We start from the raw sequence: 25,427 nt of genomic DNA, 5'->3' as shown, positions 1-25,427 counted from the left end.
GCAGGAAAGAAGCCTAAGACCCGATACTGTTTACTGACCCTACCCAAACGACAATCAGTGCTTGAAAACAAATGTCTTGCAATAGTGAGAACTACGGAGGAACAAACTGCAAATGGACAGGACCAGATAAATCAAACGATTATCTGAAACATTATTGCGCATTAGGAGTTTCTTTAGGCAGCATGTGAACGCTCACTATTGACTGCAATCCACTGGAGAAAGGAAAAAAAAAAAAACAACACAACCAAACTGCATTTGGAAAAACAAAATGCTCTTACATGGCTCACAGGGTCTATTAAGAACAATCTCCTGATGTGAGTTTCTGCTGTGCAATCTGCTTATATAAACTTCCCTTTTTGTATCACTCCGGTCTGTCCTAGCTCAGAATAAAGCCAGCTGTGCTACGGCCACCTCTGTGACTCTGCTCACACCGCGTGCTGGAGCACAGAAGCGAGTAGCTTGCCACCTGCGTTCTGCAGTGTCCAGAGTCCTCTTACGCCCCCGTGCAGCAGCCATAACCACTGACAGGGTAACGGCACTGGGCTGCCCAGCACCCTCCTGTAAAAGGGCAGATTAAATACATTCGTTCCATCAGCTGTACTTCAGCAAGAGCAGCAGGAAAAAAAACCCAAACCAACTCCCTTTCAGGACACACCTCTTTTGAAACGAATTTTACCTTACACCAGAATTCAAGGGTGGGGCTGGGTGTAAAGAGATGGGATTGCGGAACAGTATCTTACCTAAAACACGAAGCTGCAGGCAAAGCCCATGTGTTGCCTCCCAGCTGCGGTGGTTCTTCTCAGTCAACCAAGAGACTCACGTAGTTCAGGGGAACGTAGGATGATGCATCATTTTGCAACCATCCCCACACTGAGCTACCTCAGGATGAAACCGCTGCTGGTGGGGGGACAGGGGAGGCACATCTGACCAGGTGTTTTTCCATGAGGTAAGGGACGCTGGCTCTGCCTCGTGTTTTGTATGCTCCCAGCTCCCCCCCGAGAGGAGCGCTGGCCAGGCTTGGCATTCTGCACCCCACCCGCTGAGATCCATGGAGCAGGAGAGGGAGAGAGATCAATATTGCTAACTCAGAGCCAAAACTACTGAGGGCTTACTTTGTTCTCAGTGAAATTACTCTGTAAAAGGCAGTGTGCCAGCATCTGAAGTTCTGGCTATCCTGCATGTATTTAGAGAGATTAGTTTGATTTTAGGAACAGCTCTCCCAAATCTGTGTATAATCACATAAACACAATGCCGACTAGACCTGCCAGAAGTAAGACCGTACATCATCAACAGCCTTTCAAAAGTATCCTGTGGTACACGTCTGAAAGCGTCTCCTGTTCCAGTCTGCCTCTAACTGCAACTCATCCTTCTTCCAGTAAGATTGCAGCAGGGTGGTGAGCTAATTAACGCTGCCCTCCAGGTACTTGTTCAGAGCATTTACCACACTTTTCTTTTCTCACAGTAGTATCTTACTATTGGTTTATGGTAGCAATTATACCTATCTTTTCTTTATAAGAAACTAGTTTGTCTTCTATTATTCCCTAGTGAAACATTAAGATGGTTGGCATTGAATTATTTAAACTCTCCCACAAGTATATTTAGCGCTGCTGCAACTAGCCGGGGAGATAAAGGCCTCTATAAACCACTCAAAGGTCACCTTGGTTGGATTGCAGTACACAAAATACAAAGGTGGCTAAAAATCACCAGCAGCACCAGCAGAAACAGCTAGAATTGCTCTGGCTTCCGATGTGGGACAGATAAAGCTTTCCCCTATTCCCTTCGTTTTATGTCTTTCCTTCACTGTACTTTCACCTTTAAAAGTGCATTTTGAAAACTGCTAACGACCGCTGAGATGCATTCTGAACAAAACGGGAAACCAAACCAAGTGACTTTGTATTTTCCAAGTTTCCTCTTCATATGAGATAGTGGCAGCACAGGGAATTTGGAGAGCTGATGGTAAGACCACAGCAGGGATGGGCTGATACATCAAACGCGGATAACTTTGAATCACACCGTGATGCTGCAATGTTGCTTTTGAGGACTGTTCCCTCACAAAACACGCCTGATGCTGGACCTTATTTGGGTCTTGGTTTTAAATCAACGTGTCTAATACAACAACTGCCGACTGCGTAGCCGCAAAGATCCCGCCACCAGCTCTGCGGGGTATCTTTGACTCCAGCACAATGAGTTGCAATAAAGTACAAGTTGTGCAAATGAGGAATCTCTACCACACCAACACTGTACAGACTACTGAAGAGACAAGTTGCTGGATTTTCTGAGCTCTAACTACGATGCCAAGAAATACTTGTGGTGACAGAGCTTTCTCGTCACAGACATTCTTCTACGGTGGACGTACGATTGCACCTTTTGTCCAAACGCTGGATTCGCTGAAGTGTGGGTGAGAGGATACATTTGTAAAAATACAGACAAGTCTTAAAATAATACATCATCAGGTCATTATGTCGCTGACCTTCACTTTGAGTGGAGTTTAAAATTTCCCCAAAGAGAGGGAAGAGTCTGTCCAGTATTTTCCTTTACTCTTGAATATTCACATTTGCACATACACCATGATACTCATTTGCGAGAGCCTGGATTCCCCTTGTGTCCTCAGGTCCCATTCCGCTTTCAAAATAGGCAATGATAAAAATACCGGAAGAGGCAGTACCACATACCCCCTGACAGGAACGCGAGTGATTGTATGCCGACCAGCCACAGGTTACTGAGCGTCATCTCCCGAGAAACAGCTTTCGTTTCACCCGGCAGCGGAGGAAAAGCTCCTAAAAGAGAGAAGAACCACCCGGGTTCAATGCTGCTGTAGCAGGAACAATAGCCTTAACGCACGGGTCTTTACCATCACCGTTTGTCCCGGCAACAGCGCCCACAGATGATTAATTGTTACTTCTGTGCCATGCTGATGAACTTTGAAAAGATTCTCTGGCATTATCAGCTACCTTCAAGAAAGCAGAAAACCCAAACGCTTGTCTTCATTACTGAGAACAGTATTTACTTCATTTGGATACAAAATCTAAGCATAAACTTCAGAGCACTCCTTAAAAGCAGCTGTCCTCGCTGCATTCAACCTCTGCAGGGAGGTCCGACTGTCCACCAAGTTTTCTGCGTTATTTTTAAAGTCCTGTTACCATCCGTATGATCAAAGGCAATAGATTCTATATGGAACTTCACAGCTCAGTAGTAATTTTCTATACTGTGAAGAATCAACGCACATACATCCTCTCAAGGCTCCTCTTGAAAACACAAATATACACACACACACTTTTTTTTGTTAAACAACAGTTTCCACACGCTGTTTGTGACCAGTCCGCCACACAGACTAAGGACACCTTGTAATTTGCCACACAGTTTTCCAGAAAGATTGCACTGAAATACCCGTTCCGATGAGAAAGCCTGGCAGCAGCTGGAGCTGAAACAGTTAAACTCATTTTCCCCTATTTTGACTTTTTCTGACTTACAATGCTGCATTAAGCGTGTCTGAACATAGCAGAGCTCTGTGATCGTAAGCAAATTGTTTGCATATATTTACATCAGCATATTAAATAGTTTGTGTTACGCGTTGCTGAGATGCACAAAGCCTGGAGGATATGAACCGCTTTTGCTGCTGTTAATCCCGAGCAGTGGATATAAAAACTAAATATACCAGAGAAGATGATGTACTTTCTGCAGCGTTGGAGTCACAGCTACGCACAGAAGAACAAGAGGTGAATGATGCAAAGAGGGAAGATGTAGCAGTGTCAATTTTTAATCTTAGAAACCGCACAATTTGGGCAATTAGGTACCATCAGCAACTTCCCCCTGTGCTTCACATTTGCAGTCACTGGAGGAATTGCAATCAAGCATTTGAGACACAGCTTTTCTTCCTGTATGAATGCTCCTAAATTTAAAAAATAATAAAAAAAAACCCCTCTACCCAACTAAAAAAGCCCCAAGGAGTCCCATCCTCCTCTCCCGGACACGTGTTTTCACACGTGGGCAGGTGTGCCCCACACCATTCATTCCCCAGTCACTCACTGCTAAGCTTCTCTTTGTCCGCCCTGCTACATCTGCTCTTCCATGGCCCGTTTGTTTTCTGGTATCCAACACCGCCCTTTGGTTTCGTAACTTCCCTTTTTCCTTGGCACAGACAGCAGCTGTCTCTTCCCCCTCTCCCTGCCAACCTGTATCTTACAGCAAACACGATCCTTCATCATCACTCTCCTAGCTGAGACAAGCTGACACTTCGAGGTGTCCTGCCCTGAAGCAGCGACTCCTTCCCCTGTACGACCCCAGCACCTATTACCGGTTCAATTCTTACTCCTTGAGTGGGGCTGACGGGCCTGTGTGCAGAATTCCCACAGACTGGGTACTATGAAGAGTATTTCCACAGCCCTGGTGAAAACCCTCTCCTGTTGCCTTGTCTAATGACATCACTTTGTTAGTTACATCACACCAGCTGGCTTACGAGCGGAGCGAATGAGGAGCACGATGACTTCAGCACACGCTTACTCATTTCCAACTGATAAGCTCCCAGTTTACAGGGTATGTTTTCAATTAGCCTCCAAGTGCTTCTGTCCTGCTAAATGTAACCTCGTTTGTGCTCCTGCGGTGCTCAAGGTTATCTGCCGAAGGCTGCAGAGAAATCAGGAACTTGCCGGCACGTGCTTGCCACTAGCTGCTGAAACAGGAGTCCGTGTGTTGCTTATGCCTACAGATATTAACTGCAGATGACTTTAATTATGCAAATGAAATGTGCAAAACGCACCTGTAAGAAAGGATGGGACAGTTTCATATCCAGATTTTAGGCAGACACAGGTTATTTTGTTTAATTTTGAGAGGTTTAACGTTCTAAGCAGTGTGTATTTAAAAAAAAAATTGCTGAAACAACCCTAGAGTCTTAAACTTGAGCCAGTGTAACAGGTCAATACCAAGCCGGCTCTTGAGCTGCTTCGGGGATTTCCCTCCCATTTGGCTTCAGGACTTTTCCAGGGGATTTCCAAAAACTGTAACAGCACTTTTGCAGTAAGCCAACAAAAGTGAGTTCTCAACTGCCATAAATGGTAGTACCTTTAAGTTATGCTAATTTATGCTTAATAAGGTGCTATGTAATAGCATTTACATTTAAAACAGGTCTTATTAATTCATACTGATTACACTGGCAAATTCTAACCAATTATCCTATTTTGGAAGTGCTTTTCAATGAATAAATCTGATTATATTCATTATACCCAGAAATTCCGGTCTAGTTAGATTTTGGGGGGTATGACATATTTGCGTGGTATCGGTGAAATAACGTCTCAACAATGAGACTTCTTTACCTCCTCCTGACTCCACCTGTAGTTTTAAACAGATTCACAAAGTCATTTGCCTAATAAAATCCAATAAATGCATTTGGATGTGATTTATATAGCAAGGTCTGACTTCTGCCATCAGTGACGGCTGAGTGACGGCAGTATTTCATGAAACAATCCAGCTCTGGGTTGTTAACAGATTTCTGTTAGTCTTTTTAAGCACTACAATGGATAAATTAAGCACTCAAAATCAAATTAAAGCAGTAATAACTCATCAGAGACTTTACACTGTGTGATTCTCAGACCCCTCCAAGCAGAGCACCTTTCTGCTCATCTCAACAGGAACCTGTTCAGAGGTTTTGCGTTAGACCTGCAGACTACTGAGATCAGTATTATCCAACAGTACAAGGCCAGAGGAACATCCAAATAGCCACACTAAGCCCAAAAACCAACCTGAGTCTTATTTAATCCCTTTTAGTTGAGAGCTCGCTCATTTTGAACCCTGAAAGTTTTATATCCACTCCAAACTTAACGTCCGCTCTGAGTACTTTTCCTAGGCCTGTAAATGTTCACTACCTCTCTGCGTTGCACTGAATTATCTCACTCAGTGAAATCCCATGGCAGCAAGTTTCACAGCTGAGCTCTATGTTATTGCAGAAAAAAAACCCCCAACATTTCCTGAGATCCATTTCGAGTGTGCCAGCTTCCAAACTCTGTCTGCTTCTAACGTTACCCCGGTAGTTTACCTTTCCTAGATCATTTTTTTGCCACACAAAAAGCAGTAACCATGATAGCCACCGTGTTTGTGCGAAGCATGTATACACATTCTTAAACTCGTTCCCCTCTTCATTTTGAGATCCTTTTAAGACAAGACATTAAAAAAGCCCAGTTCTCTTTGCTAAATCTCATCCTACCTGTTTCATAGAAATGGGTCAGGAGATCCTCCTTCTCAGTGAATCGCTGGTATAACCAGTGTGTAAGAGCTTCAGGCTCCGTAGGTACGTCTTTAACTGGGAAGATCCTACCAAAGAAACAAAGATAAATTACACTTTGCAAATGCATTCCGTGTGTGAAGAACAAAACGCTTCCGTTTTGCCCCAGCCAACCCCAAAACACAGAGGACAAGGGTTTGGAATAGAACTAACTGCACGGCTCATCTCCGATTCACAGCGCACACCGGCACTGAGGACACAAAACCGAACACGCCCGGTTACCAGCCAGAGGCACAAGACGACACAGGGATCACTAGCTCCTTCCAAAGGCTGTACTGCAGCCTTTCATAAAAGATACGAGTTGCTGGGTTTGTGTAAAATAAAATACCACCACGCTGTATCACTGTCCTTAGAAAAATCCCACAAACCGAGGAGTGCAGCTCATGCATGGAACAGAGAGAAATAAAACTGAGAAGGCTTATCCACAGTTCTGAAGATACAGTTCTTCAGCAGGCAGAAGCCACGTAATGACATCACCAAGTACCAATAGCTCACCTGTATCCTAGAGAACGAGTCCTCTGTGCTTTTCAACGGATGCCAGCCTCTTTGTCTGGAATTTCTAAGGCAGGTTTTACACTGAAAATTGACCAAGTGCACTCCAACATTGCTGCTCTACTTTAAAAACCCCAGTGGACGCATCAGCAACCTTTTGGTACTTCTACACCGAGTACAAGGTCTGCTTAGAAAATCAGACATCCAGGGCAGAATTCACCGACGTACAGAAAGCCCCAAATAACCCACCATGCCTCACTGGGTTTTGTTTCAAAACTCATTTTTGCATCTTACAGTAACTGTGAAATCTCCTCAGCAGACCCAAAGAGCCTTTTGATACATACAGGAACTTACTGCACTGGCCTCCCAGTGAAACCCAGCAGGGATGTACCAGGCTAGCCTGAAAAATTCATACTCTGAGACGCACGACCTTGAGTGCAGGTTTCTCTTCTCAGGTGAGCTCCCACTTACCCTGCCATCCACACCGTGTTCCTGTTGTCACGAGTGGATTTTTCAACGCAGTCTCGCGTATACCGAAAAGGATTTGAAGTAACACCACAGTTATATGTGCGGTGTCTGCACAGATGTGGGAATGTCAGACTACAGAATTAAGGCACTTCTGAAGACCATTTCTGTTGCTGTTACTGTTTTCTACATCTTTGCTTGCTTTGTGGACAATTGTACCTCCTCCTTTCAGGCTGACGTGCGGAAAATTAAGCTGTAAGTGGAGGAGAAATGCAGCAAAGCATTGCTCTAACGCAGTGAAAGTAACGGTGCTTCGGCATACAGAGAAAACTTCGGTATCACAGAGTATCTCGAGTTGGAAGGGGCCCACAGGGGTCAGAGTCCAGCTCCCCCCTTATCTCTTATATAAACATCAGCATGGACCACTTGAGCTCAGCAGATCCACAGCAGCTAAATACATCTGCCCACTGTTAGGGCCAAGAGGTACATGAAATATTTATGTATACAGATACGTACACAAAGAGATGGACTTTATTTACCAGCTATGGCATCAACATGAACTCAAGTATTTCTGTAGCCTTCGTAGCAATTCTACCTACATCCTTCTCACACTGCAGAGTTCTAAGCGCTCTAGTAAAGCCAGTCTCAGCCATCAGAAATTAGCAATCTTTCAGGTAAAATATAGCTTGAAGAAAAGTCTTTGGCCAAAGACAAACACTGTGAAATTGTTGGTGGTCCAGTAAATAGCTCAAGAACTCAGCAGGCATATTAAGAACAAAGACCATAAAGAACTATTTTATCTCGAAGCCCAGATGTTGTTCAGCATATTAAATTAAACCACGGAGAAGCCAGTAAAAGCACACCCACAGAGGAGGGGCCATTTCTGTGGAGTCTATAACACTAAGACTTACTCGCTGTCCCCAAACACAACCGAGCTGCCAAGCACTATCTTCACTCTCCTCTGCCTATCTGCTGTGATGAGGTAAAGAGACTCAGTAACGGAATATTGTGTTCCGCAGGATATTTCTGAAGGTCAGATGCTTGCTTACGCAAGTCTGAAGATGGCTCAGAGCTAACGGAATGCGTGTGTGGGCTCAGGGCACAAGTCTCGCATTACCTGGCTTCATACACAATTTCCACTGTAAGCTGCAGATATTCTCCACCTCCACTCCTCAGTACCCAATGGATAACAACTCCACAGCTCAATAAACTACTGAAGCCCGATATTTTTCCAAGAATGAAAAATATTTTTTTCCTAGTCTGAAAACATTCTCACAAGATCTTACAAGATCCTCACTAGAGTGAGTGGCAGTTTAATGGAGTCGCGAAGGAGCACAAGCGAGACCAGTGGAAGGCAGCACTCTGCTTTCCTGCTGCATCCGTCCAGGCTCCTGGATGAATCAATACGGAACTACAATACTTGAAGCTCTGGATATAAACTCAATCACCCTCACACCAAGTTTGAATGAATATTAATGCAGAATTGGAAACAACTGGTTTTCCAAAAACCACACGGAATCACAGAATCGTTTTGGTTGGAAGAGCCCTTTAAGATCATCGAGTCCAACCATTCACCCGGCACTAATATATAACGCTATGCTGGCCGCCACAATGTAGCGATGGTAAGTGCTGGCATATTCAGAAGCATTTCCAAACATATTTTTACAACAGCCAGAGTTACTTTTACAGGTGGAACATTCTTATTAATGACCGAGTTAAATTAGAGATTAATTGATTAAAAAAATCCTCAAAGTCAGGAAACAAGCCCTTCTTGTACAAGGTGAAGCTAAACCCCTCTGGATTTATACTGAATGTACTGCTGGTATCATTGCTCTCTGCCCATCAGGTGGCATCTGCGTTTGAAAAGAACATCCTCTCTAAAGGAGACTGGGTTCAGGAAAGGTAACTGAGAAAGTCTGCTGTGACAGAACTCGGCACAGAGAATCCAAAGCAATGGCGGGGAGCCATTGCCCTGACTGGAGAGTCATCCCCAACCGCCGTCTGCAAGGTCTGCCAGGTCTAGAGTTAAAAGATGCAGGAAGTAGTTTCTTCTTTTCATGGATACATAGTCAGTTGTCAGTGCCGTCACAGCACGAGCATCGTCTTGGCTCTGCCCCACCTTTGGGGATCCAGCATCAGGTATGCCACTAAAAGTCGAACAGTTTGCTGATTTCCTCAGGAAAATAAAACGTTATCACCACAGAGCACTGTACTCACAAGGGCAACAAGGTCAACACGTAACATCTGAAGCTCCTAGATTCTCATGGGCTCTTGAACCTTTCCAGCTTTTGGACAAAACTAACCTCACACTGCGTGAAAATATGAGTGTCTTTGCTCCTGGTGTGGCAAACAGAAGTTTAATAGCACTGCATAAAATAACCTGACTAGAAAATTCAAGCGGAATGGAAGTACCTCCTTCCCTTTCTCATGAAGGGAACAGTTCTTTGCTGTCATCGGGGGTGCACCCTGAGAAGTTAAAAGTGGAAGTGGCAGCAGAGATGTGCTCTGCAAAGCTGTCTCAGTAATGAAGCATTAGCTCCTGGCTGGAGGTTAACTATCCGCAGCTGCAAGGTGGCAACGGTCGCAGGACACTCCACGTCGCTGACTGAGGGACAGCAACTTTCTTAAACCACTACACAAATGTGGTGTGTCTGTCCCAAACCAGAACATACCAGCGTACACGGCAGTCCAGGACAGAAGAAGGGATTTTTACCAAAGGAGGTGTATCTGTCAAAGACACGCTGGCATTCGGAAAGATTTCATCTCTTCTACATGGTCCTTACTGGAGAAACAACCTCTGACTCTGTATTAAAATTCTAAACTTCACAGATACCTTCAAGTCCTAATTGCCTTTCATCATCTGTCCTACCCTGTCCTAAAGAGCTCATTCTTTATTACCCCTCGCTCCTTCTAAATCGTAGTGTTATTTGCTGTTTCAATAACTCTTTAAATAAACTCAGCATGATGGAGGTCATTGGTAGATCTCAGGCACGACCGAAAATAAGTTACTTGGGTACAAAAAATGTGTTAAAATATATTGCCAAACTGGATGCCCTTCACAGACATTTCTGCAGAACTCATTCAACAACCACAACGTATTTCATCTTATTTATAGCTCAGTGTCTAATTTCAATAAATCTGTATCAAGCAGACACAAAAAAAGAAATCCTCAGAGGCTGAAAGCTTGTTTCAACAGCAGGACAGCACAAAGAGAGGTACGAGGAAGGAAGGTGACAGAGTACACATCTGCATTACGGCAGCTGAGTGGGCTGGAAATAGTGTGGAACTTCCATGCAGCTTAAGTGCAGCCATCCTCTGCGGTGGAGGCGACGACACCGGCTCTGACATTGGGGCCGCAACACCACAATCGCTACCACACAGTGCCAGTGTGGGATGTGGTCATACAGGGGCATGACCCAGAGGGAAACTAATGCAAATAAAACCCCAGCCCCACACCATTCTTGACTGAGGGGAAGCTGAGCATCGAACAAACTTCGTACCCAGGGTTGTCAGGTTTTAAATTTTGGGTTTTGACAACAGGACTGCAGCACTCGGGAAATCTTACTGTTGGAGACACACCAAGTCAGTTAGACTGGAGAAGTGACTGGTCTAAGAAGCGCAGAAATAATCCCCAAACTCAGCTCACAGTGGGGACTTACTTGCTCCACAGACACCAAAGCCAGCCAGCTTATTTCTGCAGAGCACAACTGCAGTGACTCTGAATTCATGGTTGATGCACGTCACAAAACAACTCCAGCACAAAGCCGGACCATTCTGAGGAGCGGAAACCAACCTTTCCAACAGGCTCCGTAAAAGTGATGCCCCTAGTTGCAGGTGCCTTGCACCTTCCAGCCCTCCCCTTTTTTTTTTTTCTGCTTACTGTTTTATCAGATGGCTTGAAATTACCCCCCAAAATCCCAGCACCATGCAGCCTGGAAGAAGTCAATTATATTTTCCTTGAAAGAAAAGCAAACCCAGATTTTCAGCACTTCGCAGTGAGTTTCAAGACAAGACTGTCAGGGTCAAAAAATTATTTGAAGAGTTAGAAGAGTAAGTTCTCACACCTTTGTGTTTTGAAGAGTCTAAAACTGGGAAACTGTCCTTTTCTCTAGGGAAGTTTCTTTTGACCTCCTGAGAAAAATGAGGCCACCGCTTAACCTAATTATGAACTTCTCAAAAACATGCCATTTGTACCAAAAATTGAGGTTTGAAAAGCAAGATTCAACTCATTACCAAAACTGAGCTTTCAAACAACGACAACAACAACAGATTACTGGATTAAACCGATCCTTCTCTGCCATTCCCATCAGCTAGAAAAGCAGCTAAAAATGAAAACGTAAGGCTGCTTGCTGTGTCCTCTGCACTCCTCTGCTGCTCCCTAAGTAGGATGAAAAAAGAAATAATCCTGCAGGAAAAGGACAGGCTATGAGAAAAGGAAAACCCTAGTTTTGAAAGATTGTAAAGCAGAAGGAGACAGATGTGACCAACGGGGACAGCAGAAAGGACCCACTGAGCGACCAGAGCAAAAGAGGCTCTGCAGTCCCCTCTGCCCAGTTTGAGCAGCACAAAAAAACCTGTTGCTTCCCCGCTCCCCACCGCCATATATCAGTTCCTCACTCGGGACCTCTCTAAAAGGGGAAAGACATGTTTAAATCCCGAATCTCCTTTCAAACAGTAGGGACAGCACCTGGTCAAAACTATTTTTACTTTGTCCAAAGGTGTTTTGCTCTCCGCATGGAAGATGAACTTATGGAAGTAGTTTAGGTTTCCTGATCAAGCCATGTAACCACACGGGTCCCGTGTACCATCCTCCGTGCCATGGCCTGACCAGCTCTCAGGGAGCAGCACTGCACAGAAAGCCCCCAGGTCACTTTTTCCACCCAGTACAAGGTAGCTCTGTAATTCCAAACAGACGTGCCAGGGACGAGAGGAAGGAGGTTGCCATGGCCAGGATCAGCCTGCTGGTCACAAAGCACTGGCTGTTCGCAGCAGGAGTGGTTTAACCAGCAGAAAGGGTTTGGGTGCTCTTCCAGAACTGCTCCTGATTAACATCTAACACAGAAACAGGCTCGAGACGTCACTGTATTTTCAGACAAGTGAGGACACTACCTAGGAAGCACAAAAGCAAAGCTCCTGAGAGACAGCTTGCCACTGACCACACCACTAATCTCAAAAACAAGCTCCGAGAAATTGATGCCAGCCCACTGGGCTTCAATTATCCGGCTTCCCAATCCTGGAGGAGGTTCAACAGAGTGATAGCAGAGCTGTAAGGTTTTCTTTAGCACCAGAAACCCTCTGTGAGAGAATGGTTGTTCCCTGTTCTTCCCTGTCTGCCAGTTTCCTGGGCACGTCTTCACAGGTTCTCAGCGGTACCAACAACTCTGTTCAAATCATCAGTACGTGGTCTGAAGTGGTCAAAACCCTGAAGGTGCCCATTGCATTACACCGTTCTGCTAAAAAAACACCACCAATGAGTGAAGTCAGGTGATATGGGAAAAAATAAATCAGTTGCTGTAATATCCTGCGGGAAATCCAACAGGAAAATTTCTGTATAAGCAGTAGAAAAGGATGATGCAACATGAGTAAATTCACATACACGTACTACTCAGCTGCTCTCCGCTGATCCTGCCGTGGATAAATGTATCTTTTACGCAAAAAGAGAAATATTTTTAAAGCCACACAGAAGTATCTAAAAATAAATACATTTTATTGTGAGAAACGCTGAAGGTAAAAATTCACCGTGTTCATTCCAAACTACAGCTCTAATTCCAGATACATTAAAAGGACTTGGCATATCACAGCTAGATGGGACACTAAATCTGGAAAGAAAACTGGTTACTAAAGCAATGTGACTTTTTCGGTACAGAATTATTTTCGGTAGTCAAAGAGAAGAGTTGCAGAAGGACCTGACAACAGTTGCAGATGAAATTAAACACTAGTAAATGCGAGACAATGAACACTGGGGAGGGAACAGGCACCAGCAGCTACACAGACACTGCCACAGCCTTGAAGATTAGCTATTATTACTCTGGAAAGTGATCCTGAAATCGCGGCAGAGAATTCGGGATGCCAGTCAACTCACAAACTAGTTACAGCAGAGCCAGAAAAGGCCCAGAGAAAAGTAACAAGATAATCAGGGAGAGGTTTTTGTGCAAGGAGACACCAAACAGACTCGCTGGGCTGAGAGGGAGACAGGGACAGCTACAGCAGGATAGGAGAAAGCTCTGTTGTAAAATCACAGGCCACAGAGAACACCACCGAGGAATGATTTGTCCACTACTGGAAGGACATGGGGAACAGCGTGCAGCCCCCGAAGGCACCAGGTGAGAACTTAACACAAGCAAAAAGGAAGTGGTCCTGGCTGCCACCCTCAAGGACGGTTACACGTTGCATCATGGGCAATTGGAGGAGGCTAGGCAGGTTAAAAACGGCGTTAGCCAAGTTCCCGAAGGCCAGGTCCCCCAGCACCTACCAAACGAGCGATCCAGAGGTGACACCTCCTCAGGACACAGCACAGCCACTGTGTGTTTAGGTGCAGAGGGGCGGTGTGCGGGCTGCCTTCCCTGCCACCGCCCGCTGTCAGAGCCGGGGTGCTTTGCTAGATGCACCTTTAAGAACTGCTACCCAGCACCCAGCTAAAGCCCTCCAGAGGACGCGTGCCTCAACTCGACATGCCAGGTTAAGAATTAGTAGGACCGCAAAGTTTGCCAAATCGCCGGTTCAGACCGAGACGCTCGGTTCTCATTTCAGGGGTATCACATCCAGCTCTCAGCATTCCGACGCACAGCTGCTTTAGTTCCCACTCGGGGCATACTTCAAACGGTTTACAGGCTCAGCCATAACCACTGGAGGTTACTTAAGAAATTAAAAAATAACAAAAAGTCAAATAAATAAGGCTTGTCCCTGTCTACTAAACCAGCGGTTTAGACCCTCTGGAAGAAAACACCATATCTACACCCAACAACAAACAATTTCCGGTATTTTTTCTTAGAATTTTAGTCCTGCCAGAACTGTAAGATTCGAGTTCAATGCAAGGAAGGTTACGTCATCTTTATGCTTGTGCTCAGAAATAGGTTTTGAATACGCACATTTAGAAGCAGGAAGTTAATTGAATTTAAGGTAACTTTCTCTCTTTTTTTAAAGGAAGTCTTTTTGGAAATACTCTTTAGTGAAACTCTGAAGACATTCAACTTGCAGTTATCCCGGAGGTCTGATAGAGTAGTAAGGTGACCTGAATAAAGCACAATAGGTATGATGATTTCTTACATAAATTAGGGTGTAAAAAGCCCCCTTGAAGGCAGATTTCTATAAAAAGCAGGGACAGTTCTAAACACGGCTGGGGAAAGGCGCTCCAGTGAGCAGCCTGTACTGGGCATCACACGACTCTGACACAGCAGCGATGCTGCAGAAGGTCACTCCCAGTTAAACTGCCGCCCAGGGGATCCACACGAGGACCTCTGAAAGCTTACTTAAGAGTCTAAAAGCTCCCCAAAGCAGCAAAAGGGATTTCATACAAAATAGTGCAATTCTGGAATAAAATACAATCAACTTATTTGGTATAGGAAGAGTGTTATAAAATATTTCTGGAGATTTCAGACTTGCAATTAACTGCAAACCAAAAGCAAAATGCAACTTCTCTCTCCATTAGCTTAGCTGCTGAGACAAAGAACTGCTGAGGATAAAAGTGTAAATAACATCCCATCCTGGGTGTCAGGGAGGTTTTCTGCTATTTCCAGAGTGTTGCTCTGCTCGACTATTAAGCTTTGAGAGAAAAAGTTGACATTTCCTTGTCAGAAAGTTAAATACAATATATAATAATCTCTCAGGAAACCTGGTACTTAACACCACAGTGATTTTTTTATTTGTTGTCATTATTAAAAAACAATCAAGTTGGGTTTACTGGCACCTTAAAGTGGGAAAGATGACCTAGACATCAAATATATTCCCTGTAACTATGTTTAAAAACTTAAACGTGTTTAAGATATGGAATGGTCACTGAGCTTTTAAAGAAAAAAACCAAAACAAAGTGAGGCGCGTTCAGGTAATAGGAGTTGTCTCTGTATGGGACACACATAAAAGACATTGCGACTGGTTTCCCATGTCCTGAAAGATGATGTTACTGATTTGTGAAGACTTCTTGGGTTTTTTTAATCGTTCTGTGTAAGAGTCAAAGGTTTATTTCCTACCTGTAATGTACATGTGTAACCGTGGGGGGTCGGTAGCCGAGGATCCAAGTTTGGATGTCTATAGGTTCTCCTCTGGGATACGCAATGGTTGTATCTATCACCCACTGGAGGCCTTTCGATTTGCTCTCTAGGACAAAAAGAAATGTGACACTAAAGGTAATCGGAAAGTAAATATCACACATTTGATAGTTACTCCATTTTTATATTAATTCACGGGGTATGAGGCACAAATAAAATAAGGCAGACAAGAGTGAAACCCAGATTTCATTACAGAGCACAGAAATACTCTTACAAACTGCAGCTAGACCACAATTTTACTTTCACAGGTATTTCTGTTGTTCTTACGTACTGGAGTACACAGAACAGAACAAGCCCACTCACTGGGGATGAGCAGAGTCCCGTAACATATTGGCCCAAATGCCAGGTGCTTCCCCCCCATTCACCAAAAGGAAAACTCCAAAAATAGAAATCCAGCGGTTTTGGTCTGTGCTATAACGACATTTACACCCGGGCCGTTGTAAGAGCTCGCTGTTGCAGATCACTGACGAAGCAACAGCCGTGCAGATCCCTTTGGACAACCAGCCTCACGACTGGGTTGGGCAAGTGGGTAACGGTGATCTATGTCATACAACGTAGCTAGATTTTCAGAGACATTAAAAAAAAAAAATCCCTCAAAGGTTCTTAGAAACCTGAGTTATGGGATAAAGAGGAAACACACCATTTCATTTATTAAAGACGAGAAAGCAGTGAGTAGAAGATAGTCAGTTTTCAGAGTGGAGAGGAGATTGCATCCACGAGGCCCCAGAAAGACTGCTATCAGTACACGTTCACATGCTGCTCGGCATGTTTAGAAACTGAAAAAATCATCAAAGGAGATGAAAACACTTGCTATGAAGGTTATTCAGGAGAGTCAAATTTAAATCTGAACATAGGTTACCACCAGCAACAGTCAGGGTCAGACATCAGCCTAGCCAAGACCTCTCTGGCATGTCTTCAGTTCGCAGGTTTGCAAAGAGAGAGCGCGGCAGATCCGGAAAGCAATCCAGGAAGGAGGGGCACAGCGCCAAGACGGCAGTTTGGGTTTAGCATCTACCACGTGGGAACCGGAGCTGCCTTGTATCTGAGGTCACGTTATGTTTGGGTTAGTATAGCAACATGCTTACTTCACGCTTAATGCACTACTCTGGTAACACATTTACGTCGTACCCGGCAATACCTTACAGCATTTTAAAAGTTGGCTGTTAAAACCAGCCACCTGCTCGCAGAAGCATGTAAGAGGCGTTAGGTCTTAGTACAAAGCACAAGACTCTGCAAGCCTGCAGCGGAGGCAGCTAGGAAAGAAACACGATAGAGGCTGACAAAACCACTGTTGGCATGAAGAACGTGCACGGGGACAGGCTGTTCACCACCTTCCTCAAGGACAGACGTCTCCAAAATGAAGGCAGGAGGAAAAGTTTTCACAGCAAACAGCGAGAAATGATTCTTCGTGCAGAGGGGAATTAACTATACTGTGGGGAACCACTTGCCAAAGAATATCAAGGACGATGAGAGCTGGGATCTAGAGGAAATGGGGCAAGTACATGGAAGAAACCCGTGGGAGGGTTAACTAAACAGGCAGACACCCCCATCCGGCTTCAGCAGCAGTCAGAAGCTGGGAGAGTACGTGGGAGAACGATGCTGCACGTTCGCTGTGTTCACACTCCGATAGCCACGTGGCGGCACGGGCAAGGTGCTGGGCTAGACAGACACGTGGTCTCACCCAGAGCTGCCACTCGAATTTTACGGAAGAGCTACCCCACACCTGAGGAAATGTGCAACATGCGGTCTGGGCCACAGTTACTTACACGAACCAGCTCATACGTGCAAGGACTGACTTGCGAGCTTCCACCTGCATTTCACTTAATTGGCATGTAATTAATTAAGTGTGAGAGGACAATTACAGAAACACTATCACATGCATCTGTCAATTATTTTAATAAGCAGCTCACGTTTTCATGGTGTCTACCCAACGATGGAGTTGTGCTGCTTTGTTACAACGCACATACTCCACCTGAGTGAGACTAGACGGGATTTCCTAATATTTCGGCAATGAGTTACTAGTAGCACACAACGTGCATTCCAGTTTGGCCAAGGACAAGCTACACAGGTCAAGCTGAAACATCCAGTGTCACCTTCTGGAAATACAGTATCTTAAGACTCTGACAGACACGTGAGGTGAGAACACGGGGTCCCATGAGAGGCTCCAGGCTTACCAGCACCGCGACAGAGTGCCTGTCAAGCCTCTCTTAAGAAAAGCACTAGCTCCAGAGTCCTTCATTTTAAAAGTCGCAATGCATTAGAGAAATGCCAGTATGAAATTAATAGTAAACCCACAGCAGTATTCATTTAGAAATGGATTTCAAACGAAGCCATTCAATTTATTATTTTCCCAGATGTAAAGCAAGAATGGATGAAGACAAGTAAATTGTCTGAGTGAGCAACAAAGATCATTAATTGCAACTAAAAAGTGCCAGATTAATATGGGCACATCATCTTATTTACAGTAAAGTGTTTTAAAATAATCTATTAAATATTTAGCTAATATTTCAAACTGTTCTTTCAGTGGATCATGGTTCAAACTTCATTATGGGAAGACTCCTGCAGTCCTCTTCTGCGGTGATTTCCTACCTTCTGCTTTTGTGAAGCAGAGCTGCTGCATGGATTCCTCAGACCCTCCAAACTCACCTCCAGCCCCTTTCGGGGCCCGCCTCTGACAGCCCCCCAGGTTAAAAACCCAAAAAAAAAAAAAAAAAAATTTCTGAAGGTGAACATCAGCCTTCACAGACCCTCCTTTAGAGCAAGCAGGTCTGAGCGTGGCTACCTCTATGTGCCATTACCAAGACGTGCTATCAAATCGCAGTCACAGGCGCTTTCTGCATGCTCTGGTTTAAAATAAGCCTCACGTAATCATCCAAGATCTCACACTGCCAAAAAAACCTAAGTCACCAAGGATTTCAGAAAAGTAATTTTAAAATAAATCGTGCTGTCCTTTCTGGGGGGTTATATTGCACCCTGCTCATAAGTATATTTATTTTAAAGCCACAAAGCTCTAACAGACCCTGAAAAAGAAAAAGAATCAGACAACTGGACAGGACACGGAGGGGCAGGACCTCAGTCTGCCCGAGGATGCTGCTCTCAAGCCTTTGAACAAGACTCAAGCCTATTAATTTTTGAACGGAGGACACCAACAGCTACTCGGAACAGAAAGGCTGCTGGTGGTTATACGACGGTGGGACTCTCAGGTCTGGTATTCGCAGATGGATAGAAGGGAGTTGTGCACACCTGGTCAAAAACTCCTCTTGCCAAGCGCGGCTTGGCCAACACAGCCACAGACGCTTCTGACAGCCAAACCTTTCTGAACTTTCTACCTACCGTTAAAAGACACCCTCGTCCTTCATTTCGAGCACCTGCTGAGGGCGTGAGAGGCCTGGCTGCCGGAGACTCAGCAGGAGGAACGGCTGCGAGGCCACATTTAAGCTGAGCTCTCCAAGGACTAATTTTTCTTCTGTGCTGTTAGTCTGCCTGCCACTTCCAGCACAGATGGAGGCTTCCAATTTCTCGAGTTGTTTCAAAATGCTAGCGCTCTGATTCTTTTCAAAGAGCACCCAGATGTTCAAACAGGTCTGCAGGCACCTGACCTACACAGCTGCATCCAAACCACGTAGTAACAGGGGACCTTAGTTTGAGTGGTGCATACCTGCCTTGTGAGTGCTAAGGCAAGACTGAACAATCATGTGTACCAGTGGCTTTCTGGCCTAGACAAAAAAAAAAAAAAAATTTAAACACTCTCCTAACACGTTGACTTTGTTTTTTAAAATCGCCATCAGAGGCAAATCTTTGTAACTAATTTTTTTCCCTTATTTTTGTTCTAGCTGTGAAACCAGTGATAGTAAGTTGCTTCGTATTCAGTTATGAAGCCACTTACCATCAGCATCCTCAAGACATTCAGTCCACCGTCATCCCCTGTGAACCTCTCACAGCAAATACTCGACTGTCTACAGTCACGGGTTTAGTGAGGTTCTGAGCTTCTTTTCTGTCCTCCCCAGGGTTATTCTCAACCAGTGCTAAAAGCCAGATTTGACTATGTGCAGGACTCTTCAAATCCGTTAGCAGACTCTCAGAGTTCACCGCTGAGAAAAAGCGTGTGCTACAGAGACAGGCTTCCGCAGGAAACCTCGCCTCCAGCCAGGCTCTGGATGGTGCGACTTGCCGGATTGCAGCCAGAGAGGAAAAGAACGCACTGGCCAGGCGTGAACCCAGGGACCGCAGCCTCCCCCTGAAAAAGAAAATATGTACTAATGCCCGCCAGTGTTCAGGGGAGGTTTCTTGGACACTGACATCACTCTAAATGCAGCCAAGAGAGGCTGTTGCCTCCCTCTGCATAGCAATGTGTTCTTGTATCTTGCCACTTGTCCTCTACTTGTCCTCGTGTGATCAGCTGGATCACTGACCTTAAAATCAATTATTTTTTCAAAGATTAGCTCTCAGACTGAACATCCTATTCATTATCCCACGATAGCTCTGCAACAAATCACCTAGAACAACACAAGAGCCCCATTTCTACGACAAAAAAAAAGGCCTTCCCAGGTGTTATTCAAGTCACAATCCTCATATACCAGTGAATCAAAGAGTTTGATTACAAAACAAAAAAGGAATCAATTTCCAACTCCAGCATCCAGCTCCGCAGAAAGGAAAATTGAATTTCTCTGAGAAAAAGCATCAGAACTGAATGTGCTGTGCTGCATTTGAAAACAGCAGGGTAGGATTTCAGTATCATTCTAACCAAGCTCATAGCAACCTCTTATCAGACCAAAAATTGCTGCATAGTAAAATAAACCAGAATTTAAAAAAAACATACCAGAGCATCAAGTATTTCTGTGCTGCCCGTTATTTCTCTTCTGCACTAAAAGCTCCTCGTGGAACACTGGCGCTGGCAGCACCGCTGTTTGGGGGGGCACAGCACATCTGCCCGGGGGATGCTGTCATCAGACACCAGAACACACCTATACCACTCTTCCACGGACAGACACCACTTAACTGCATCTGTACTTCCCGGCTCCAAAAGCCCTCCAGCCACCGCACGGCAGGAAAGGTAGCGCTATGCGTTTTTCCATCCTTCTATTTATTTAGGAATAAAACTATACAAGTTTGTTCAAGTCAAGTGTTTCAAAAGGCAGCAAGAGCAACCACTGTTTTAGTCATTTAATTCAGAATTTACCAGCAATAAGTTAAATTTCATTCTGATGAAGGCCGGTACATGGGACTTTAAACAGGAAAGAAGGCTTAGAAAACCGTTAGGAGGAGGGAGTTAAGGAGTTAGAGGGTGCTTGCCTTGGAAAAGCAACCGATACAGAACTACCGGTTTAAGCACAAGACCGGGACTGCTAGTCTAGCTCGGGAACCTTTGATCTTCCTGTCACTTCACATTGGAAGAATCAGGTAATAAACTGTGGGAAATGCCTACCCAGAACAAAAATAAACTGAAAAGGGTATTGGATACTAAGAATACTAAAATCATAATTAAGATTAACGAAGTTCTGGGGAGGCTACTGCACCTTGCACTTCACATAAGCCCACCTCTGGTTCCTGTCATCCCTTTGGTAGGTTAGAGAGCTTACACGAGGACAGATGATGTAGCATTTAGCTGTTGCACAATTCCTGAACTACCATTTGAGGCTGTAACTCCAGTGACAATTAATGTACAAGAGCAAGCTGGGAAGAGGAGAGGGGGTGGCATGATGAAACCACTGCATGCAACTTAGCTTGTACCAAATCAGGGTACAGCAGAGCAATATATTAAGAATGAACCATCTTTTATTACAGTTGCTTTTGTCACCTTTTTTCTTTCGTCCAATATCATACACCATTCCAGTTGAGAAAGTAGAATGGTATAAAATCTACAACGGTATAAAAGCTACAAGGATAATTTTAAACAAATTAAGCACTAATAAAATAACAGCACCCAAGAACACCGCCACTGCGTATCGTGACTTACCATGACAGCTACCCAGGAAACTCAACAGGAAGGGGACGTAGTTTGATGAGGAGGAGTTACTCTTAATCTATAGATCAATTTAATTAAAATTGGGTGGGGGTGAGAGGTGAACCCCCATCAGCAGAGTTTGGTGGTAAAATAGGTTGAGAGGATGACGAACAATGGAGAAGAAAGCTTGTTATAGTAAGGTGAATAATCCGGTAACCCAGAACACCAGGGACACCGGTAAGTAAGACAGAATAGAGCACATGAAGAAGTGGTGCAGAGGAGAATGTTTCCAGTGACCCATGAAGTTCAAGTGTGACACTACAGACACACCGGCCACTTCCCAAGCAAAGGAGTGCAGGAACAAATGCACAAAATGTTTACGTGCAATGTCTCTGCAAGAGACCGGCAAAACCTTTACTCTTTATTCTACGTCTAGTTCTCGCCCCCACAAGTCAACGATGGGAACCTACAGAGGATACAGGCACGTCTGGTCTCACGAGCCAGACTTTTTCATGTGGTTAAAAAAAGGGAAAGACAACAGATAAAAAGTAAAAGTGATCATTAACTTGTTAGGCCTCCAACTTTATAGTGTAACCTTATAAATTTATACAATATTTCATTTAATTGAACATTCTCCAAAATCTTCTGAAGTGGCGAGAGTACAGCGAAAGCATTTGGAAGGCAGACGATGAGAAGAGTCTTTCATACAAAGTCTGGCTCAAGAATTAACCTTTCATAGATCTCTGAAAGGGAAGTGTTCCCATGCTAGAAACATCTTGGTGAGCTTAAGAGAACAGAGGACTTAAAATACCTCAGCTTCATATGTATCACGTATTGTCCTTTCCTAGCACATAAAATTTACTTTCACTTCTCCTTTTCATCCCTCTTATTGTGTTTTCACGTCCATCCCTCCGAAATACGATAGCTAAACCCACATTTTCTTCCCTATTTTTGCCCACTTGTCTCTCCTTCCGCATTTTGAGTAGGGTGGACAGATGTGGTTCCATTGTATTTGAGACAATCCCTTTAGTTTCGCACCCAATTAGGGCACCTACTATCAAACGCTCATTTCTCCAGAGCCTGAATCAGACTGCTCAAAAAGCCCCTGGTTTGATGTTCAGCCAAGCTGACAGCAATCTAAGAGGATGAAAATACAAAACTGGTATTTGACAAGTGCCTTTGCGCCCCTTCCAGAACTAGAAGGCTCGTAATTCACATCTGAGGAACTTCTTACTTTTCATACCTTTTTGCCTTTGAGACAGGAATAAATAGAACAGGAACAGGCCAAACTTTTCTCCTTAAAAAAATAACTTTTAACAAGGACTAGGTATTCCGTTTCTTTTTTAAACCTAAATGTTCCAAGACAACAAGGGCTTTCTTCAGCCCTTCTTTTCTGAATAGAGCCTGAACGGCAATATTCGGATGCATTCCACAGCATGACTTTCAGCTTGTTTAAAATCTTCCCTCTGCTTCTGCAAGAACGTAATTTCCATCCATTTCCTATGTTGACAAGATTAACTTAAAAACTAAAAATCTGGAAATAATTTCTGTGCGAGGCTTCCTGTTCACCCTGAAATTTGAACTTCAGCACAGAAAAAGCCCAAAGCCATCTACATGTGTGGCTTCGTTAGGATGGATCTTTGGTTCAAACCGCTCAACAATTATAATAATTAGGCACCGCCCATCAGTAAGAAACCGTCGAATCCTCCCATCGATTGTTTCTATAGTGAGGAATACAAGTCCACAATCAGGGTAAGTAAGATCTAACCCCACCCTCTGAATGTGTGAAGAAGTTAATTTTAAAAGTTGAGAGTCTGAAGGCACCAAGCCCCATAACTACGGGTGTTATTCTATATCTCAGCTATACCCTCCCCGGGATGCCCAGGCATCCCAGAACAATAATGCTGCAGGAATATTCTTATTCCCTCACAACTCTTCTAAAACCAGCCAAAACAACCCTTCAAATCTCATCGCCAGTGACAGTTAACTCCAGCAACAACGGGGACAGTCACCATCAATATCTGCACAAAACAGAACTCGAACTCAACAGAAAATAGTTCAGGAAGAGGAATGAAGTATATAGTCCTGGGTGCAAAGAACCTTTTAAAACCAGGCATAAAAACTTGAACACAGTCTGCGTATTCCAGAAGAACTTTTACCACAGTCCTGTACTACCACAAACCAGTGCGGAACAGCCCCTGTGCTGACAGGAGCAGCCCACCTTCCCACCCACGCCGGTGCTCGTTCCACTGTCTGCCAAGACAAACATTCACGCAGCCACACCGTAAACTACATCCAAACTAAAGCTTCTTTTTTGTGTGTGTCTCAGCATAAAAAATAAACTTTGTGGAACTAAAAGCAAATATGAAAACGTTTATATAAATATGATGGTGCTTTAGGGATGTATTTGACATTTAAAGGCACCATTTCAACACAAAATGTTTTGCGTAACTCAAATCTTGGACATTCAATTTGCTTTTTATCTACAGGAGTGAAGCGATCTTTACCTTTTATCACAGCGTCTCTACCTGCTGGAGTTCCATTTTCTTGCGGCGCTACAAGCGTTTTCAGAATTACTTGTGTCGCCCCGAGTCGTGGCAGGGGGACATGTTTAAGAAATGGCAAGTTGTTTTTCTTGGCAAATTCCTGGCTTGTTTCTCTCCTTTTCCTAAGAAAGCCACCCTCTGGAAATAAAACAATCCATTTCCGATTACGGCTCCTGTAATATTTTTCTAGATGCTCCTTGAGTAACACAAGCTGCTGGTCACGGTGTGCTCTTCCCTGTAAGGATAAAACATTACCTCAATAAAATGAACACTTAAGAGAGATAACACGAAGACAGGTAATTATTACACTTCTATTTTCAGAGATACAAATAAGCCTCTATGACAACTCAAAACAATGCTCCCAGAGTACCCACTGGTGGCTGAGTTAATGCCACTTTACTGAAAGGCTGAAAAAATGCCCTTGAAATTTAGGATGAAGCTCCCGATTTGATGATCCCTCGGCCAGAGCGGTGCCCAGACGAAACGGAGCTCCGCGCGCCAGCGGGATGTTCGTGCAGAATACCCTAGTTGTTACTGCCTCTCAAGCTGAATTTGCTGACCCGAATTCTTCAAAGACAACCTGGGGTCCAAGCTATGCTTTCAAGGTCCACGTACCATCCGTAATTTCCGCAAGCCACGCAGGACCTTGGCACCTCCATCTTCTACGCACCTCACCCACATCCTTATCAGAACAAGAGAGGGACTGGAAGACACAGCCGTACCTCTAGGCCAGGCTTGAGCTTTGGTTACCTCAGCAGAACCACAGATTTCTCCCAAACCTGCGCTGCTTGAATGCTTAAGCCTCAGCTCAAATCAGCACACTGATGGGAACACTTACTGCTTGAGAGGGGAAAAAATAAGAGTACTGGGCAGGTATAAACTCTTGCAGGTTTTCTTCCTTTAGGAGAAACTCTTGGGAAGGAAGTGATTTTATTTGTGTGAACTTGAAGGAAACTGCAACAATAAAACGAAGATGCCCTAGCCAACAAGATACGGTGTGACACCAGCTTCTAGACTGACAGTTAGCTGTATATAGGATATAGTCAGGTGCTAATGAAACCTGAAGGGAGGAGAAAAAAAACCCCAGCAACTCATTTATTTCTCCTCTTTGATGCATTAGCACAACTTTTTCATTTAAGACAGCAAGATTTGTCCTTAATTACTGCAAAAATATCTTCTATATCTTCAACGGCAATGTCTTCTCTTCCTACTTCTACGCACAACAAGAGCAAGCTACCCAAGTTTTCACAGGAATTAATTTACATCAATTACCATTTTTGAGTGCTCCAAAGTGACTTTGCCAAATCATTCAAAAGACACAGGACGCTAAAATTTAAGCATCCCTCAGCAAAGGTGATTTTAGTTCTCAGAAATGTCAGCAAAACCACCCCAAACCCTACACTCTTTGGTGGTGGGTTTTTTTGGCAGGGAGGAGGGAAAGA

The 25,427-nt window shown here is 44.2% G+C and overlaps 1 protein-coding gene across 1 annotated transcript in view; it reads right to left on the bottom strand.

The window, feature by feature from the left end:
* Positions 1-1,459: 1,459 nt before the first annotated feature.
* The window catches only part of LPGAT1 (lysophosphatidylglycerol acyltransferase 1), a 56,200-nt gene continuing 32,232 nt past the window's right edge, over positions 1,460-25,427 (bottom strand). The window contains exons 4-7 of the mRNA XM_010132203.1: positions 23,947-24,220; positions 15,418-15,544; positions 6,197-6,303; positions 1,460-2,777 (exon numbers count right to left, since the gene is read on the bottom strand). Of these exons, the coding sequence (XP_010130505.1) occupies positions 2,626-2,777; positions 6,197-6,303; positions 15,418-15,544; positions 23,947-24,220 (660 nt within the window). The 3' untranslated portion in view covers positions 1,460-2,625. The remainder of the gene's footprint in view (positions 2,778-6,196; positions 6,304-15,417; positions 15,545-23,946; positions 24,221-25,427) is intronic.

Source organism: Buceros rhinoceros, unplaced genomic scaffold (genome assembly GCF_000710305.1).
Source record: "Buceros rhinoceros silvestris isolate BGI_N320 unplaced genomic scaffold, ASM71030v1 scaffold24112, whole genome shotgun sequence".
Classification (NCBI taxonomy): domain Eukaryota; kingdom Metazoa; phylum Chordata; class Aves; order Bucerotiformes; family Bucerotidae; genus Buceros; species Buceros rhinoceros.
The sequence above is the reverse complement of the archived record's forward strand: the minus strand, read 5'-3'. Positions and strand labels throughout refer to the sequence as shown.